This window comes from Anolis carolinensis, chromosome 1, assembly GCF_035594765.1.
Source record: "Anolis carolinensis isolate JA03-04 chromosome 1, rAnoCar3.1.pri, whole genome shotgun sequence".
Classification (NCBI taxonomy): Eukaryota; Metazoa; Chordata; class Lepidosauria; order Squamata; family Dactyloidae; genus Anolis; species Anolis carolinensis.
In genome coordinates, this window is record NC_085841.1 from 271398164 (window position 1) to 271418366 (window position 20203).

Consider the following 20203-nt stretch of genomic DNA (forward strand, 5'->3'; position numbering starts at 1 on the left):
TTTAAGTAAATTAGGAATAGTTGAAATTCAAAAAGTCACCTTTTTGGTATACAATTCCCAGAGGCTTTAAGCCAGCATGGCCAGTGAACAAAAGGTAACATTTTTCAAGATCTGGAGAATAATCCCAGGATTAATCCCACCATTATCACATTCTCAAAAGCCATTCCACTCTTTGGCAACAGAAGTGATACTGCTGAGTTGAATGATGTAGCCAGCTGATCACCTGCTCATATCATTATAGGTAGTATTCTGTAACCAGTAATAATGGACCCTGTTCATCCAAATACACACTACAGTCCTTTTTGGCATATATTAGTATTGCTGTTGGGAAGAAAAGAACAAGGAAGATTATTCAATTCATTGATTAATTGCAGAATTAATTATAGTGAAGTTTTAATTAGATATATGCAGTATGAAAGGATATAGAGTGCTCATGGCTGTACTGATTAGTTGAGGGAATATACTTTTGTGAAGACATTACCTTCATTGAGAGCCTGTGGGTTATAGTCTTGATTCTATTGAAGCTAGTGGAAATGTTTCCATTGATTTCAGTGGTTAAAGACTGCACACTGTAATGTTTATTTTAATTAGCTGCTTGGATTGATCAGTTAAAAACAATGTCATTAATCAGCTAAAAGCCCTTAATTGGTGGACAGGTCTATTAGATATACTGTTGATAAGTGACTGAATTTGTCTGATTTCAGTTTAAAATTATATCCAATTTCAATTTTAAAAAACGTTTTATTTTGATTGAGTTTTATAGAATAATGGGGTAATAAAAACAAGCTAAACAAACAGAGAACAATGCAGACATGTATTTCCACCTCATACTTTCCTTTGTCTGTCTCTTTTGAGATGACATAATAACATAACTTTTTGAGAAATCTGTACATTGTACTCAGTGAAGATTGAAGATAACAAAACACATTAGTACTTGCTTTTCTAGTGGGAATTTAACACTTTGAGATCCCTTGGATTTACCTGTTGCTGTTTCTTTCTCTCTCATCCTTTCCCTTTCCGTGTTTCCTTAATACAGGGTGTTTGAAAAAGAACTCCCTATTCACCATATAAATTAAATGGTGAATAGGGAGTTCTTTTTCCAACATGTATATGGTTGTAGTATCTTAGACTGGTCCTTGAGCAGATGGAGGTAATATTTTCACCTGATGGAATGGGGTGAGGCAGCAGTTCCTATGGTTGTTTCTTGTTGTTCTCTTTTGGACAACAAATGTGTATGTATTACCCACTCTGATTGATACCCTTAGTTCTGGGGTGCAGTTTCTCAATTTAAATACAGTTCAGTTGCTTATCCAGTCACTTTGTGTTGTGGAGTTTGGGTGGATGGATGTTCTGTTTTTTCCTTCAGTTCAGGCATCAGATGTTTTGATTTGTTGCTGAACAAACCATCCTATTGTGCACAAACACCATCATGAAATCCCTGTAACTTTCAGTAACAAGCCAGGTTGGTGATGCCACAAACCCACTTTCTCTCTAAAGCTATATGCCAAGTGTCTCTGGCTATCTCAGTGGTTCTGGAGAAAAGGAGAAAAATTCTGATCCAAGTTCCTAGCAACTCAGTCCCTTTTGATGTTCAATGATGAGCTGGTTACTTGGCATTTTTAGCATTGTTGGCTTGCATCTTTTCAGTCCTTTTTTGTTGTGTTTCTTTCCAAAGCACATGTTCCTCAAGAACTTAGACTCATCCTCTTTTAGAGATTCATATCTATTTGTATCTATTTGACCTGGGTTTCTAATGGTGCAACTCCTTAATACAGTTTCTCATGTTGTGGTGACCCCCAACCATAAAATTAGTTTTGTTGCTACTTCATAACTGTAATTTTGCTACTGTTACAAATCGTAATGTAAATATCTGATATGCAGGATGTATTTTTATTCACTCAACCAAATTTAGTACAAATACCTGATACACCCACATTTGACTACTGGTGGGGTTGGAGGGGGAATGATTTTTGTCAGTTGGGAGTTGTAATTGCTGGGATTTATAGTTAACCTACAATAAAAGAGCATTCTGAACTCCACCAATGATGGAACTGAACCAGACTTGGAACACATAACTCCCATGACCACCAGAAAAGGCTGGAAGACTTTGTTGGGAATTGACCTTGAGTTTTGGAGTTGTAGTTCACTAACATTCAGAGAGCACTATGGTAGCAAACAATGATAATTCTGGATCAAACTTGGCACAAATACTCAATATGCCCAAATTTGAAAACTGGTGGAGTTTATAGAAAAATATACCTTGACATTTGGGAGTTGTAGTTGCTTGGATTTATAGTTCACCTACAATCAAAGAGGCCTTTGAACCACACCAACGATAAAATTAGGCCAAATGCCCCACACAGAACCCCCATGATCAACAGAAAATACTGGTCTTTGGCAATCCCTTTGACATCCCCCTCGCGACCCCCCCCCCCAGGGTTCCTGATCCCCAGGTTGAGAAATGCTGCATTATCTGATTTCATGATCAGGTTCAGGTCAATTAATGATACCAGCATAGATGTATGTCTCAGATGGAAGAAAGAGCAAAAGGAAGTCCCCTATTGGGGGCCCTTCCACACAGCCATATAACCCAGAATATCAAGTCAGATAATCTACAATATCTGTTTTGAACTGGTTTATCTGAGTCCACACTGCCATATAATCCAGTTCAATGTGGATTTTATACAGCTGTGTGGAAGGGGCCTGAGAGAAGCTGGCAGGTATAGAGGAGGAAAACTAGTGATTGTTTTTAATTTTTCTGAAGTAACAAATAACAGGGAGGGGAAAATGTCTGACACTTTAGATTTTTTTTGCCTTCCATTCTTATTAACCATAACCATTGACTTCGTTGCCCAAGGCTGATGGGAGTTGTGATCCAGAGACCTCTGTAATGTTCCATATTATCTCCACTTTGGGTCCCTTCAAAGTTACAACTCTCTAGCACTTTATAGAAAGATTACTTAACTTCTTTATAGGACTTTAGAGAAAGGACACTTACCGTAATCTCTTTCATTTTATATTCCTTACATGCTATCTTGGAAAACCTCCATAGCGGTTCCAGGCTTTTTCAAAATGTTGGGTTTAATCGTGCCAGTAAAAGATCTATAAGATGTCTTTGATTCAATTTTTAGCTAACATTTTGGAAACAACCAGGCAGATTCAGAGCTCAGGTGATTTCAGTGGTTTTAGCTAGATTATCCAGAAATAAAAACTTTATGGAAATAGACTCTTGTAACCCTTGTGCTGGAGTAGCAGAGATGATGCTGGGGGGAAAGCAAGGAAAAAGGAAGAGGGCAAGATGGATGGATGGATGTTATCCTTGAAGTGACTGGCTTGACCTTGAAAGAGCTGGGGGTGGTGAGGGCTGACAGGAGCTCTGGCATGGGCTGGTCCATGAGGTCACAAAGAATCAGAAGCGACCAGAGCCGGCCCTAGGTATTTTTCAAGTGTAGGGAAACAGAATTTTGGCGCCCCCCCCCCCCAACCAGTCACTGAAAAATAAAAGCGTTGGATAAGTGAAAATGTTGGATAATAAGGAAAGATAAAGGAAAAGCCTATTAAACATCAAATTACATTATGATTTTACAAATTAAGCACCAAAACATCATGTTTTACAACAAATCAATAGAAAAAGCAGTTCAATACATGGTAATGTTATGTAGAAATTACTATATTTGCGAATTTAGCACTAAACATTGAACAGGGATATAGGGCAGTGTGGACTTAGATAACCCAGATAGCCCTCAATATTTAAAAAAAAACTCTAAAATCAGGACAATAAATAAAGAACAACACTCTGAAAACAGAAGAAATCCAGACAGTAAACAATCAGGGACAGCTAACACCTCCCCAAAAAAAGATTCTCCCAGGCAAGAAGAAGCCAGGCCTTGAAGCCACAGGGCCATTAAATGCTAATCAAGGTGATTAATTACAACATTCACACCTGCTTCAAAGAAAAGTTCTTTCTCCCACCCTGGACCTTCTACAGATATATAAACCCCACATACCTAGCTTCCAAGTTCTCACAGACCTCACAATCTCTGAAGGCCCCAAAGGTGGGCTCCCGTTGTGCGAAGGTGGGTCTGCGCCAGCCGGAAAGCCCAGCACGGGCACCGGGAGGCCCAGCGTGGCCACCGGAAGGCCCAAAAGAGAAGGAGGTGGAGAGTGGTGCCCTCCTCCCAGGACGATGGCGCCCCTGGGACGATGGCGCCACAGGCAAGTGCCTAGTTCGCCTTATGGTTGGACCGCCTCTGGAAGCGACTGAACAATTAACAACAACAAAAAGCAGTGATGAGAGAACTGCCGGAGCAGATCTGTTAGGATAGCACAGCTTGGACTATAAAGAGTTAATAGCCCCAGATTGTATTTTTATTCACTCTTGGCATGCCAACAGTATTTTGGCAATTGACTGGAATTCAGCATCTAAGTGTATTCTTTTATAGGAAAAATATATATTTATGTTATGATGTAATGAAAGACCATCTATTTGACTCTAATGTGTTCTAAGACAGACGTTTGGTGGGTTTCATCCACACCAGATTTAAACAAGCTGTCCTTGGTCAATATATGTCAAACACATTAATGGAAATTAAAATTAAGTGTTCTTCTATATAGTTTAGAAGTGACCTAACATGAGAAAATGTTGTTTGGAGCTCTTATAATTTATTTTTATATTATAATCTTCCACTGAAAAGCTATAAAATAGTTCCAACAATTAGCACAATTAACATTTACTGAAGTGAAACAGTTTTATGTTCTCTTCATAAATGAGGACAGCATATTTAATTCAAAATTGATACATGTTCCAATACCAGTTTTAGAGCAGTTCCTGTAATTGTCCAGACTGCTATAAGTGACTTGAGTTTGAACATATATTTAACTTATTTTTGGAATTCTTTAGGGATAACACAAAAAAATAACCCTTTACTATCCAGAGCTGAAGATTAGTTATCTTCTTTTGCTGTTTAAAAAACCCAGATAAACAATTAGACATGAGAAATATTATTTTTAATCTATGCAGTAATTATAATTACAACATTCTTTTACAGTGAGTTGCAGGGTAGATATGGATCAGATTACCAATCCAAGGATGTGGGACAAGCATTATTTGAAAATTTTATTGAAATTCCCCCTCAGATTTTATATTAGTTTATTTGCGTGCTTAATACTGCAGTTCATTGATTCTAAGACTCCATCAGTTGTAAGACACACAGATTTAAATACCACCAACAGAAAAAGCGCTCAGCGGTTCGAATCCAGGGAGCAGAGTAAGTTCCTGCTATTAGCCCCAGCTTCTGCCAACCTAGCAGTTCGAAAACATTCAAATGTAGGAGATCAATAGGTACCGCTCTGGCGGGAAGGTAATGGCGTTCCATGCAGTCATACCAGCCACACGACCTTGGAGGCATCTACAGACAATGCTGGCTCTTCGGCTTGGAAATGGAGATGAGCACCAACCCCCCGTGTCGGACACGACTTGACTTAATGTCAGGGGAAAACCTTTACCTTACCCACACACACACACACACACACACACCTGTAATTATAAGACGATTCACATTTTCAGAGATGGGGGGAAACGTGCATCTTAGAACCAAAGAAATACAGTAGGTAAATTATATTTTAACTGGTGTATTTGGTATATTTTATTATTTTATTATAATCCATTTTAAGTCCCAAACTGGGAGAGGAGCAGGATGATGATGATGATATCTCATAGGGAAGTACAGATATAATTTATGATTCTGATTGGAAAAAAGCACGGGTGAAAGCTTGTCACCTCCTCCAGTGTGTTTCTGAAGGCAGAAAGGAAAACTCTGCAGCATCTAGTTTGGCCCTTACACAGATGGATTAAGGGCTCATTTACAATGTAGAATTACTGCAGTTTGATTCCTGGGAGTTCTAGTTTGGTGAGACACCAGCACTCTTTGTCAGATAAGATTAAAGACCTTGCAAGTCCCATAATTCCATAGCATTGAGCATAGCAGGAAAAGTGGTGTCAAACAGCATTAATTCTATAGTGTATACTGACCCTACGTTCTAAGAATTATATTTCCCTCCTATTAGTTTTAGGATTTATGCATTATTGCTTTCCAGATTTTGTTGGCCTACAACTAAAATTGTTTAGCTAGGATAGCTGAGGTGAAGGATGATGGGAGCTGTAATTCAATAATATCGGTAATTTCCACTCCTGCTTTAAGCCTAAACTACTCAACAAAATATGAGAATGCTGCTCAGGTTAATAGTTACTAATGTCAAATCTCATAGGTTTCTTCACAGCACACATTTGTAACACTGTGATTCCACATTAATTGCTATGACAACATCCTATGGAATCACGCAACTTGTAGTTTATGGAGAGATACTTAGAATTCTCTGCCAAGCTACAACACCCAGAATTCCACAAGATGCAGCCATGGTGGTATAACTATGTAGTGTGAAAGGGCTCCAGATCAGTTTCATTTCATTTTAAGATAGTAGTAGCCCTACTCCTCTATGTATGACAAATAGAGAGCAGATAAGCCTCCATTTGCCCAGAAATCTACCCTGTTAGTATGACTTACCTTGGGTTCACATGTTACACAGGAGTGGGGCAAGCTCAAGTGACTTATACATCTTGCTTAGTATGCTGTCACACCCAGGCACCTTTTAAAGCTTTAAGATGTGCTTCTTCCTTTGCCCAGGTGAACTGCAGGGGCCTTACTTAGAAGCTCTGGAAATCCCAGTAACCAAAGGCACTTCAAGTTGAACAATCAAACAAAATTTTATTTTCACAAAGTCCATGGCAGACTTGGCACACGTAGTTAAGGTTGCAAATATAAACAGTCAACTTATAAAACCTTGCAGATGTTCCTTTCTTGCTTTCCCCCTTTAGTTGCTGGTTTAACTTCCTCCAAAGGCAAAGAGATCCTGAGATCCTCTTTACCTTAGCCCTGAGCTATCAGAAAGAGCAGGTCTATAACTATCTAAGCTCAAAGCTAGTTTTTGAGGCGAAGTAGGTAGAACTTCTTCCAGTGGCAGAGAAATGCTGAGATATTCTCTGCCCCAGTGCTAAGCTATTATTTTAAGAAATAGCAAGTCTTTCCCTGTCTATGCTCCGCACCGGTTTTAAAGGCAGGTCAGTACTTATGATGGCTTTGTCAGAGTTGGCCTGGCTTGGCCACGCAAGCACATCTAAGTTTTTTCTTTTTCAGTCTAGAAGGCAAGAGGCTTCTCAAAATGGAGCCTTCTTTCCCCAGGAAAAGGGGTGGTCTCCAGAACAAAAAGATGGATTTGCAGGCTGCAAGCAGCAAAGCTTTGCAAACAGGCTACAAACTCTGCTAATGGTTGACTAGCAGAGTGCTGCAGAATCTGCAGCAACCCTGGAACAGATGCAAACAGGAGCTATTTTCTGCAACTATGAAAAAATGCAAACCAAACCTCTGGGGGACGGAACACTTAGCTTCCAAGTAATAGTTGAACTTGGTAGACACCTGATGGAAGCTGTATAACTCAAGTGACATAGCCACAGTTACTGTGTGAGCATCAGCAGCAAAATCCCCCTCACATACATTGCCATTCATCCCTTTTATGAGACAAAAAAGGTCGGATTTTCACCTGACAGAGAAGAGAAAGAAACAGAGATTGAATGAGACACTGGGTTCTCTGCAAGCCAATCAAATGTGGCAGCCTGCCAACAGAAGCCAAAAGTGTGAGGTAACTTGTTTAACACTCCACTCCGTTGAGGTGTAAACAGCAGGAAGCCCATGCATGACAAAGCATCATTTACTTTTGTGACAGTTTCATAAAATACAGGGGAGCAAATGTCTCACGTTGCCAATATCTGTGGCATATAAATATTTGGAAGAGTTGCTATAACAGTTGAGAAAGGACGGATAGCATGAACTGAAAAAGTCATCGGAAAAACAAAGAAATATTTCTGGAAGGAATCATGAAATGCTAGCTTTTGTTCTCTGTTCATTCCTTGTCTCTCTCTTTGTGGCTGCCCACGTATTGATTATAAGTGAAAATATTATTTTAAAGTGTTTCAGATGAAATAACACATAGATCCTGTACTGGCTTAGGCTTTCACACTCCTTTCCTAGCTGTGCTATACTTCTTTCCATTACACTTGTGAAAGTACAGCAATTGTATTCTTTAGACATATTTTACAAACTCTTTTATCCTTTAGAGGAGGGGGAATTTCTATTTTCAGAGATACAAGAATGCTGTTCCTGCTTCATTGCAGAAGAATAACTTTCCCATTCTGTATGCCTGAAGACAATCTCTCCATAGAAGCCTTTGGCTATAGCATACTGGCAAATATGAATATTCTGGTCCCAAGCCTTTAATCTGCATATGGCTCAGACAGAAAATTGCTGAGAAAATAACTGGCTATAAAATGTGTCCCATCTATAGCTTCTCATTGAAAGTACTGTAGGAGTGCCCTTGTCAATGGGATGTATGTTCACCCCCCACCTATTATTTCTAACAAGCAACCACTGCAAATTTGCCCAACCACCAAAGTGTGATCATTGTTGGGAACTAAACTTCTTCCCTGCCTTTGTTATAATTTTAGCTAATAATGGAAAATATTAATTTTGATCTTTAATTATTAGTTGTAATCACTGAAGAATACAACCAAAACTATATTTTTGGAGGAAGCTTTTGTGCTGTCTTTTGGCAAAACATAGATCCTTCAGGCTTTTAATATATAGTCAACCTTCCACATTTGCACTTTTGTTCATTTGATTTTTGCGAATTTAATTATTTACAGATTTGATTAAAATGTTTCTCTAGGAATTCAGATGTCCTCTAGTGTGACTGTATGGTCAACTTTTGAAAAAGCTTCCTTGAGGGAACATCTTTCTTAGAATTGCTAGGTTCTCCAATGCAATTGTGTGGTCAACTTCTAACCATAAAGTCATACTGGAGGAACTAGAGCAGTGGTTCTCAACCTGGGGTCTCCAGATGTTTTTGGCGTACAACTCCCAGAAATCCCAGTTAGTTTATCAGCTGTTAGGCTTTTTGGGAGTTGAAGGCCAAAAACATCTGGTGACTCCAGGTTGAGAACCACTGATCTAGAGATTTCTAGAAAAGTGTTCTCTCAAGTAAAAAAAGTAGTTTTTTTCCCACTTTTGCGGAGTCCTACCCCACTTAGCTTCAGCCAATGTGGAGGGCTTACTATAAAAGGCATTGCTTGAACAAGGTGAAAATGAGGGAAGAGCTCACACCAAAAATTCTGTAGGCTGTAGTAAAATCTCTGAGGGTATAACCTTTTTATAACAACAGCTCATTCTTCTCATCTTAGAGCTAAGTTATGTTGAGGACTATCTCTTCATACACTTTTGGCTTCTTACCTTACACCATCTGGAACAGCGAATGCTAAGTATTTACCCTCCTGGAAAGAGGGAGAGATAAGGAATGCAATGAATGTTTTGTATTGATGCATGAGGTGGGAGAGGGAAAAGAGCATGCAGAGTTGTAATCCCTGCTCTCTCCCTCTTCTACAGTCTTTCAGAGTTTCTATATGAACTCATTTTAGGGGCTCTACCAACATCCTCCTCTATTAAATGAGATAGGGAGCTAAGTAACAGAGATCTTCCCCAGAGAGGCTCGCAAGGAGGACTTGCACCATGATAGTTTTGGTTAGTTGAAAACCTTTTTCTACTGCCACACACTTCAAGATAACATTTCTGTGTTTATCAACATGAACATTCTTTAATTTTGCAACTGGTTTTATTTTGGTTTCACATGCTCTAGGATTTTATTGGTCTCTATATGTTCTGTCAGTGTTGTTTTTTTTAAAAATTAATTTTTCTATTTTAATGGACTACATTGTTTAGACCAGGGATTCTTAAACGTTTTGCACTCTTGGCCCCTTTCTGCTGAATTAATTTTTACATGACCCCAGGTATATAGGTATACAAAACAGGCGTAAAATCAGCATTTGCGAGGCTTGCTGAACAAGCTGATTCCTCTGTTTATGAAATATAGAGGAAGCATTTGCAGATGGGAGTACACTACAAACAGTAACACTGCATGTTGTTGCTAACTGATTTACTGTTGTCAGTTTTTTTTGTGACCCTAACATTGAGCTAAGGGGATCCCATTTGGGGTTGTTTAAGAAGCAGTGGTCTAGAGAATCTTGCTTATCTGGTGTAAAAAGTCTGTAATTCAACAATTTTTTGGTGATAAATATTGCTGTAAAGAACTCGGAATTCCCCTAATGTTCATTTCTTGGATAAGCGAGACTCTACTGTACTAACGAGAATATAATAAGTGAAGATTAACACCCCTAGTGGATTTTCTGAAGTATATATGTGTTCTGTGGAAGAAGGAAGTATTCCTCAAGTATTCACATAATCAGTAGAGAAAACTGTGTTTTGATGTTTTTCCACACCACAAAATTGCATAATATGTGCCCAGAAATGATGTGCCAGATGCACATGAAGTCACTTCAGTTGCTTGTTCAAAAGTAACATGTGATCTGGGTGTAGAACTGCTATTATGTGTTCTATGATTTGATACTCTTTTCCCATTATGATTTTAGTGTTTATTCTCAAGAGGATATGGTGTCTGGACTGCAGTGTATACATAGATAAGGGTTCCATCTGCACGGCCATCTAATCCAGTTTCTGGATGCAGATTATCTGCTTTAAACTGGATTATATTGCAGTGTAGACTCATATAATCTACATTAAATCAGATAATCTGAATTCAGAAACTGGATTATGTGATCAGTGTAGATGAGGCCAAGGACAGGTTACCCCATGCTACTGAGGCTAAAGTTAACAGCAAGCCTTTCAAGGGTGATACATAGAGTTTTAAAAATTGCTTTTAAGCAGTAATTCTTTCCAATTACAGTTCCAAGTCTCAACATGTTATGTTGGTTGGTTAGTATTATAGCTGCATTTCTAAAAAGTAATTATTTATTACCCAGGTTTAATGGAATTTAGTATTTATCATTGTTTTTGGCGAGCTATAAATAGTTTATTTAAAGTAGTTTTACAGTTTAGTAAAATAATCACCAGCCATTGCTAATAAAAGCTGGTGGATGTGACAGCTGTTTAAAATGCTTCATTTTTTCTTTAACCTAGCGGATAGAAAAAAAAAAAGAATGTTGCTTTCCAAATGGTCAAGAGCAGAATAATTCTGTAGGTATAATGTTTCCCTCCATATGAAAGAACCTATTCTTAAGAACAAGAAAGTGAGTGAGGGAGGGAGAACCATACTTGCCAGTGTAAAACAAATGTAATTCTATGACAACAGTAAACGCGCTGCCATCAAAACTGAGCTCAAGGAACAGTGGAAAATATATGAAGAAATCTAAGTGGCTAGAATTTCCTTCATTTTGCAAAGCCACGAGCCACATGCATCAGCTCACCACAAAGTCATTAGGTCTTTTAAGCTCAGATGAAAAACATTAACAAATACCACAAAAGGCTTTAGTATAGCCTCTTTGTTCATTCACATATGGCAGTTTATAACTCCTGTGCCACTTGGACTGTGTGTTTGTTTAAGCCGCCTCCATCAGAGCAGCCCTGGAAGAACAAAAGACAGCTTGAGCGATCCTAAGCAGGAAATGGTCTAATCTAAACATGGTTTGTGACACTATAAGTAGAATAGAAAGGGGAGGGATTGATTAGTCATTAATGTCCAATTGACTCCATATGGATGTTGCAATAATAAGGCCCTTTTCAGAGCAGTAGCAGAGTTTATTGAATTAGAGGTTTATGTTTCCTCAGAGCTAACCTTGGGGAATTCCCTTTGTTTCTTCTTGTTGATGTTTGGAGAGAATGGAATCTGAAATCGGGAAAAAAAGATGAATTATCTCCACAATGCTTGTTCACAGCATCACTACTACTAAGGACTTGTATAGTTCCCTCCCTGTAGAAAATTAGCTTCTTCTCAGTCATATTATCACTTATTTTGTTTAGACTAAAAAAGCACTGTGTTTTCCAAGTTGTGTGTTTGCTTTATTCATTTTTATTATTTTTTTATTATTTCCTTGTTATGGTGTATGCCAAGGATAGCAATAATAAAATGAATACAACTTGCCTAAATATTCGAATGATTCTAGACATCAGTCATGCACTTTATTCAAGTTCAAAATGAGGTGTTCTCCTTCCAGAAACATTTGATCTTTGAATCCCAGCCAAATAATACTTTATTAATAGGACAAGATGAAGTGCATTTGGTTTTTTCAGCCATCCCCAATACTTTGGAATTTGATAAATAGATGTTCTATTCCAGATTAAAGAACAGCTTCACACACCACAATGCAGTTTCTTCAACTATGTTACTGTTGCACCAGCATTTTCTATAATAAACTCTAGTGATGGGAGAGACTTTGATTTAAAAAATATTTTAAAGAAATTTATTTATTTATTTGCCATATTTATATCCCGCCGTTCTCACCCCAAAGGGGACTCAGAGCCGCATCTAATTGCATGTTCAGGGTGAGATTGCTCTGTCTGGAATAACCACATGTACACATTTTTAAAAGGTTACAATTTCATTGGTTACAGCTGACAATAAAGGTTTATTGACCTGGATCTTGGCATTGACTAACCTCCCTTATATTGATGAGTTCAATGCTCCAGATCCAGTTCGAACCCATGGATTATATGGGTAGAGTCATCTGTCCTGCTGGCTGCCTTGAGGGCACAACCCTTGAAGGCTGGAAAGAGACGCCCACCCCTCCCTGTGACCAATACCAGAAGAGCACAGATATCCTAATTCTAGATACAGGACCCATGTCAACCCACCCCAAAACTGTGAGAAAGGTAAACCACCATGAACAACCTAGAAAACATACCACTTTAGAGAGTGGGCCACAAGCTGGAAAGTGACTCCAGGAGAGATTCCTGGCAGCTGTTTTTATCCTCCCAGCTATGACCTGGATCTTGCCCCCCCCCTCCCTGTGAGCCTATGAGTTTGAAACAAAGTGCAAAGCATGCTGAGAGAGGGTGGGTGAAGGGTGGAGGCCACAATGGTGCTGGTGACTGAATCCCGCAATTGTCATATCTGCTATGTCGGATCTACTAATTTGGCCCATGAGATTCTTATGCAGTTAGGAACACAGTTCTCTTTCAGTTATAACAAACAAACAAACAAAATGAATAATCATGAACAATCATGTTGACTTAATACATGAGAATCTCACAGAGTCTGGATATAGGCTGGCTCGGTCATCCAATGCAAATACAAAGCTTGCAGTAGACCTTATTAACAACAACAACAACAACAACAACAACAATAGATGTATTAAGCTGTTACTGAGAAACTATAGTGCAACCATGGAACATTATATTTTATTTATACTGCAGAAAATTGCGTACATTACAAAAAGCTAGTTTTATCACAAGTTGAAATAGCAATCAATTATAGTTGAATAGTTATTATTGATAATAGTGAATAATTATAGTTGACTCTCTGACTCTGAGTGTGGTGGAAGCTCTTTCCTTGGAAGCTTTCAAACAGAGGTTGGATGGCCCTCTGTCAGTAGTACTTTGTTCTTTTCCTGCATGGCAGGGGGTTGGACTGGATGGCCCATGTGGTCTCTTCCAACTTTATTATTCTATGATTCTATGAATAAATTGTATTAGTAAGCCTAATCATGTTGAAAGAAAGCTGTAACCTCTCTCTCTGATAATAATATAAAGGGAAACATTTTCCTATGTTCTCTTGAATTTGAAATGTAAATGGTATGGAATTTTTTTCCATACCATTCTAAAGTCCATTGTTTGAGGAATATGTAATTTTAGAGCTTGATTCTTTGCTGGAAAATGAACAAGAGGATTACATTCCTTGTGGTTCTTGGAATATGGTGTTGGGGAAGCCCTGATTGACCCCTTGTCTCTTGGTCAGTGAAGTTTGTCAGGGCTCAGTTGTGTCCCCTGTGTTGTTTTACATACATACGAAGCCACCAAAATAGATTGTCCAGCATTTTGTAGTCTGACACTACTGTGTGCTTACTCCAAGGAATCCCTGACAGATCTCATTTTTATGATTTTGGAAATTTGGGAAGCCATGTTTTAAGAAGGTGCAAGCATTGCATAAAAGACCAGTTCAGTGGACAACTGAGAGTTTTCAAATTTAAGTTTCAGTCTGTCACCGTCAGTCTTCTTATGCAGTAGCATCAGGATATGTAAAGCTCAGCTGTATAGTGAGCAAAAGACTGGAATTAAAAAAAATCTCAAATCACTGCCAGGAGCTCTAGGATTTCCTGAGTTGTGGAGCAGAGCTCTAAGCCATTTCCACAGCCAAATCTTAATACTTTTCTAGCAATTTTGAATTCTAACCAGATTCCTAATTCCAGAAGTCAAAGTATGTTTCTGTGACCGCTTTATAAGCAGTACACTTGCAAATGGCCTGTTAGTCATTAAAGACAAACAAGTGTTTTTATTTTGTCTCCAGTGAGTGCATTTTCTGCATACTGTTTGGAACAAAAAAAACTTTTCGACATCAGCTGTGTTCCTCCAAGCATCCTTGGGAGGCCTATAAACTACCATTGAGTTTTTGCTGGAACTGTCTTTTTTTTCTTGAGACAGAACTAAACCTTTACCTCTATAAAAGTTTCCACTGTTGTTTTTCTTCTATAACTAGTTACATTTTCCTTTTAACTGATTTTGTTTTCCAAATAGCTTGCTCTTGTAACTGGGAACTCAGAATAAATCGGATTGCAAAACTTGCTGAAAACCCCTAGGCAGATTTTTGATTTTTTTTTTTTACTATGTCAGAGACATTAAAGTGCTTTCACAATTATTTGGAATCCAAAATCACTTGTTATCTGTGGCTTGTAAGAAGTATGCAACTTGAATCTGTGACTGTTTCTTCCCCTCCTCATTACTATTGCCTTACTGAATAATACTTAATTATTGATTACTATTATAATAAATGGCATGCTATATGCTAGAGCATTCTTTGTAATTTGCAGTATGCTGAACATCCTCCTGGAGTGGTGAAATGCTTAAGGAGCACAAGCGTATTACTTGACTGTTAATTATTTGCAGAAACTCATTTAACATACATTCTTTTGTGGCAGCCCTTGGGCTGAGATACAAATATCCACTCATGATCAAGTAAAGAAGTTCAAGGTTTTACTGGCTTCATTTCCAAATACTTCAAGTGTAGGCTTGCTCAAGGCAGATGGAGATAGAAATTTCATGACTTTCTTGGTCTGTTTGTAATTTACGACTCTAATTAAGAATTGTTTCTTAACAAAAGAAAACTGAAATAAAATAAATGCCTTGAGGGTAGGAATTCATCTCTTTTTTACTTACATAAATGTGCCTCAGGATACAATAGCTCCAAATAACTCACCGTTTGTGTTCTTTAAATATTTCTGTCATTTTGATTACAACAGAAGTGAATGAAGGTATAGTATTCACCTGCGTTAAGCCTAAGCCAAGGCAATTGTTAATACCTAATAAGAAACTCAATTGCCTTAATGTATTTATCACCCTAGTAAAATCTTTCAATGGTGTTGGGTAAGTATTTTCATACCAGAAGCTTTTTGAGTGGCTGTTATGCTGATTCAGCCTGCCTGCCAAAGAATTAGGACAGCCCCCATATTAATTATGTTCCATTACAAAAGACTGTCTGGAAGAATGGTGCTGAGACAATGGTATCACATGAACCCTGTTTGGTAATGCTCTCCCATGTATTGGTTGAGAGCACAAAATGAGCCCTGGGTTGCCAACTGGCTTCTCATTAAAATGAACTCATAAGATGTTTTGAAATGAAAATAAATTCTAAATACCCCTGCTATTTTATATTAACTGGTTTATCGTATCTGTCTTGCAGCAATTGTGTAATTTAAGCAAATAGAAGCATGCCGGTATGGAAACAACCACTTTCACGCCTTATCTCCAGTAACATTATAGGGTTCTTCAGTGATGCACATTTCCACACTCTTCTCTACTGCTTTGCTTGACCCTGTTTTTATATCCATGTCCATCCTCCATCGCTCATGTATGCAGTTTAATGCTTTTTGCTTTTACTTTATCCTACAATTATGCAGTATTGGCATTTCTTGCAAATTGAGGGCACAATTGCATAATTGTGAACCAACAGAACCAGTACAATTATGCAACTATGGCAAGATTTTTAAAAAAATAAAATAAAATCTGGAGAATGGAGTAAAAGCAAATTGACATAAATTGGACTTCAAGGAGGAGCCAGAATGTTCTGGCACTCAATATGTTCCTGCAGGCCTACTTTTTACATCTTGGGTCTGCTGATGGGTTGATTTATTTTGTGGTTATGACCTGTCTTAAATCCTTGTATAAATGTTTATGTTTCCTTTTGAGAAAGTATAAGCACAGATGTAAAAAGATACCAATACATTAATCTCAGTATATAGTATATGTAGTTGATTTTTCAGCCATGGTTTACACTAGTGATGCACAACCTGTGGCCCTCTGGGTGTTTGGGACTTCAGCTCCCAAAATTTCTGACCATTAGACAAGCTGGCTAGGATTTCTTGGAGTTGGAGTTTCAAACAGTTGGAGGGTCCACACGTTGTGTACCACTGGTTCACACATTCTAGAATGTAAAGGGTATTTATTTAATCTATAAATAAAGTAATTATACTCTGCTCTCCAGCAACGAAAGATCTCAGAGTATCTTACAAATTGCTAATTTGACAGTTATCTTCCCTCAGGTTTCCAATCTAATTACGATATGACATGTAAGGAAAAGGGAATGGCAGTGGGGAAGGGATTTGAGTTCAGCAGAATTGTCTCTGCTTCTCTCCCTTTGAGGACACAACAGTGACAGTTGGTATGAAGGACTATTTATCTGCGTCCAGACCTAAATATGGTGGAGCTCTTCCTGCCTCTTCCTCTCTTCTTCGGAGGCCAGGGAACTGGAAGTTGGGATGGATGGTGGGCCTTTCATTCACTTCTAAAATGAATCTGAAATTATTGTGCCTGCAGATTCCTATGATTTCACACTCACAAGTGGGAGGGGAGAGCAAGCTGATAATTGCAACAGAACTGCTATGGTTTCTAAAAGAAACTGTATATGAAGAGCTCAGTCTAACAGGTGTTGATCTTCAACAGATTCTACTTTGACCCTATTGGTTTTGGATAAGGTGCCAAGTGTATTATAATCTACTTGGCATTATGAGAGAAAGGCTGCAGTAATAGTTACAGCTAGTAAATGCCAACCCCACATGGCACAGTAGTTAAGCTTAGGCACTATTGAAATACTTCTGCATCTGACATTCACAGCAGACCTGTCATCTTTTATCTGCACGCATTTGCAGAACTGCTGTCAGTTTCAAAGTAATGGCATTGGGGGCTTCATAAATTACAGTGGTGATGCTCTGGAGAAGACAGTGTCACATCTAAATAAGTGTTTTGCTTCCAGGGTAATGTATGTCTTCATCTGGCCCAACAGTCAGCATATTGCCCTGTGTTGATGGATATTGTCAGCTTGAAGCTATACTGCATTTCACTGTACAATAAACATGGCTGTCAAAACCATATAAAGTGAAATCAATTTATCCTGTATGGTCAGTGCATTTAAAATGAAATTAATGTACTGTGGGCACAGTGGCAGAAAGGTATCATATTAGTTATGCATCCTCTGTCTTAAGATTTTATCCATAAAAATGAATTGCCTGCACAGAAAAAACAAAAATAATTATTGTGCATCTTAAATTGCAGCAGGGTTGTTGTTCTTGTTTTACAATAATTTGGCAGAGTTAGGGTTCTACATCATTTAAAATACTGATTTAAATCTTGAGCTAATGTAAATCATTCCTCCACAGTGAAGTCAACAAAATTTTAGTGATTTATAGTATATGTATTTGAATCTGTAGGGAGGCATCTGAAATGCAGTTCATTTTTTTCAGTCTCACCATAATTTTTGCGTCTGAAGAATACTCTTCGTTGTTTTAAAAACTTTTAAGTTTAAAATTATTTGCAGCATTTTCTTACCATGCAAATGATTGCCTAGTCTGTCAAATGTTTGCAAAATATTTCTGTCAAGGATTACAAGAACTTAGATAAATGTTGTAACTCCCATTGGTACAGCTGTCTCTTGTGCGTATTAAGCTGTGTGAATAGTATTGTCGCCATGAAAGCAATAACCTTAATTAAAAGCATCTTATAAAATTTTGCTAAAATGTTATGAATTCCCCCCACAAAAAGGCTTTTTACACAGAAATGTTTCTTGCAAAAAGTTGCTTTTCCAAGGGGAGAGAGAGATCCTTGTCTTTTCTCTCTCAAGTTGGGATGGCATAGCAGTTGGCACATTTCTCTCTCAAGTTGGGATGGCATAGCAGTTGGCACATTTTTTCCAGTGGGGCATTTTAATATGCCAATATATAATTTTATTAAGGCAAGTCATCATGACCTGATCTCTGAATTTCTCAGTTTTTTCCGTTTCCAGTGGCATTACAGGAAATAACATTACTAAATTCAAGTAAGTGAATCTGGGATTTCCTTGATTCATCAATCTGGAAGCAGAAAGTGAGAACTGAAAAACAGCAGGGCATTGGTAGTAATCCCACAATCCAGACAATATAATAATGTTTGCATCCATCTTGTTTCTTCCTGCCCTGATATTACAGGAAGTAAAGCAATGAATGGCTCTGCAGCTAAACTACAGCAGTATTATTGTTGGCCAACAGGAGGCGCCACTGTGGCTGAAGCACGAGTCTACCGGGATGCCCGAGGCCGAAGCAGCAGTGAGCCCCATATCAAACGACCAATGAATGCATTCATGGTTTGGGCAAAGGACGAACGCAGAAAAATCCTCCAAGCTTTTCCTGACATGCACAACTCCAATATTAGCAAAATCCTTGGTAAGTAAACTTCCCAATTAGTTATTAATGTCTAGAGGAAATAATAGTTTGGTTTTGTAAATCAGAGAGACCAAGTGAATTCCAGAAGACTGCAAGCATGTTAATTGCCAAACCTGCATATCTCAGAATAGCAATAGATCGTTGTGGAACCTTGGATGTTTCAGCTTTTGCTTTCCTGTAGCACAATTGCTCTGTTCATAGTTCTCTGAATCAGCTTATACACTGAAAAGAAGGTACATACAGTTAGGTGTTATATGGGACATGTGCATAGCCATTTTGAATCCTATCTTGAGAGAAAGATGAGCTATCCAGTTGTCCCTCTGCATTTGCAGTTTTGGTTTTTGTGAATTCAATTATTCATGATTAGATTAAAAAGGTTCTCTCCAGGAATTTCTAGGTCCTCCAGTGTGATTCTGTGGTCAACTTTCTCCAGTCATGCTTTAGGACCTAGGGATTTCTAGAGATAATGTCTCTCTTGGTTCTTGAATGTGATTCTGTGGTCAGCTTCCAGTGGAAAATGACCATACAGTCACATTAGAAGAACTAGAAATGCCCAGGGAAGTTTATTCACCGTATTTCTCTTTCATGAGGGCCCTTTCCCCCCAATCCCAGTGAATATGGAGACCTGACTGTAAATCCAATAAATAAATAAATAAATATTGATACAATCTTTGTTAGAATAGAGAGAAAGGGCTACATAGAAAAAAGTAATCAGGATAAACTGTATGCTAATAGAAAACCTTGCATTTCCTTTGGATTTTCCTAATACGAGCCCTTATTAGAAATCAGGATGAATTAGAAATGTGAACTTTGTGCAAGTGAAAGCTCAATGAAAAAATGTTATACTGGAGAAAGGCAAGCTTTTGCAGAAGTTAGTAGAGTGTATAGTCAGCATATTTCATATCAAGGATTGCTGGTATTCAGTGCTGAACTAATTCTTTAAAAAACATGGAAATGTCTTGGGAATACAAAGCTGAAGCATCTCATTCACTTTACTTAATTCTTTAGAAAAATATAATTTAACAAACATCATATATGACTTGCCAGTTCTCATGTTTTATCTTGCAATTATAAATCTACTGAATTAGAGTTATAGACCCCTCTGGAGTATTAGGAACACATAAGAATGAGTGGCAAAACGTTTAACCTGATATTTGCCCACCAAGTCTTTTAAGTGATAGGCACACTTAACGTTAGCTCATAATAAATAATAGTAACAATCAAATTTTATCTGTAATGATTTTATAACACATTATTAAGCATTTTAACAAAACCGCATTTCTTTCTTACCTTTTTTCTTCTCTCAATGTTGAAAAAAATCTGTAGAAATAAATGTAGCTCTGTTCTTAAAACTTGTGGTGTTTTACATAGAACTTCCCATATTTGTCTACCATTTTTAGTAAG

At 38.0% G+C, this 20203-nt stretch overlaps 1 protein-coding gene across 13 annotated transcripts in view; it reads left to right on the top strand.

Moving 5' to 3' along the window:
- The window catches only part of sox6 (SRY-box transcription factor 6), a 524097-nt gene that overhangs the window by 488951 nt on the left and 14943 nt on the right, over window positions 1-20203 (top strand). For 10 of the 13 annotated variants that reach the window (XM_016993151.2, XM_008107320.3, XM_062977163.1 and 7 more), the window contains one exon: window positions 18566-18799. In XM_016993151.2, the coding sequence (XP_016848640.1) occupies window positions 18566-18799 (234 nt within the window). The remainder of the gene's footprint in view (window positions 1-18565; window positions 18800-20203) is intronic. The other 3 variants (XM_008107317.3, XM_008107357.3, XM_003214736.4) reach the window with 1 other exon arrangement.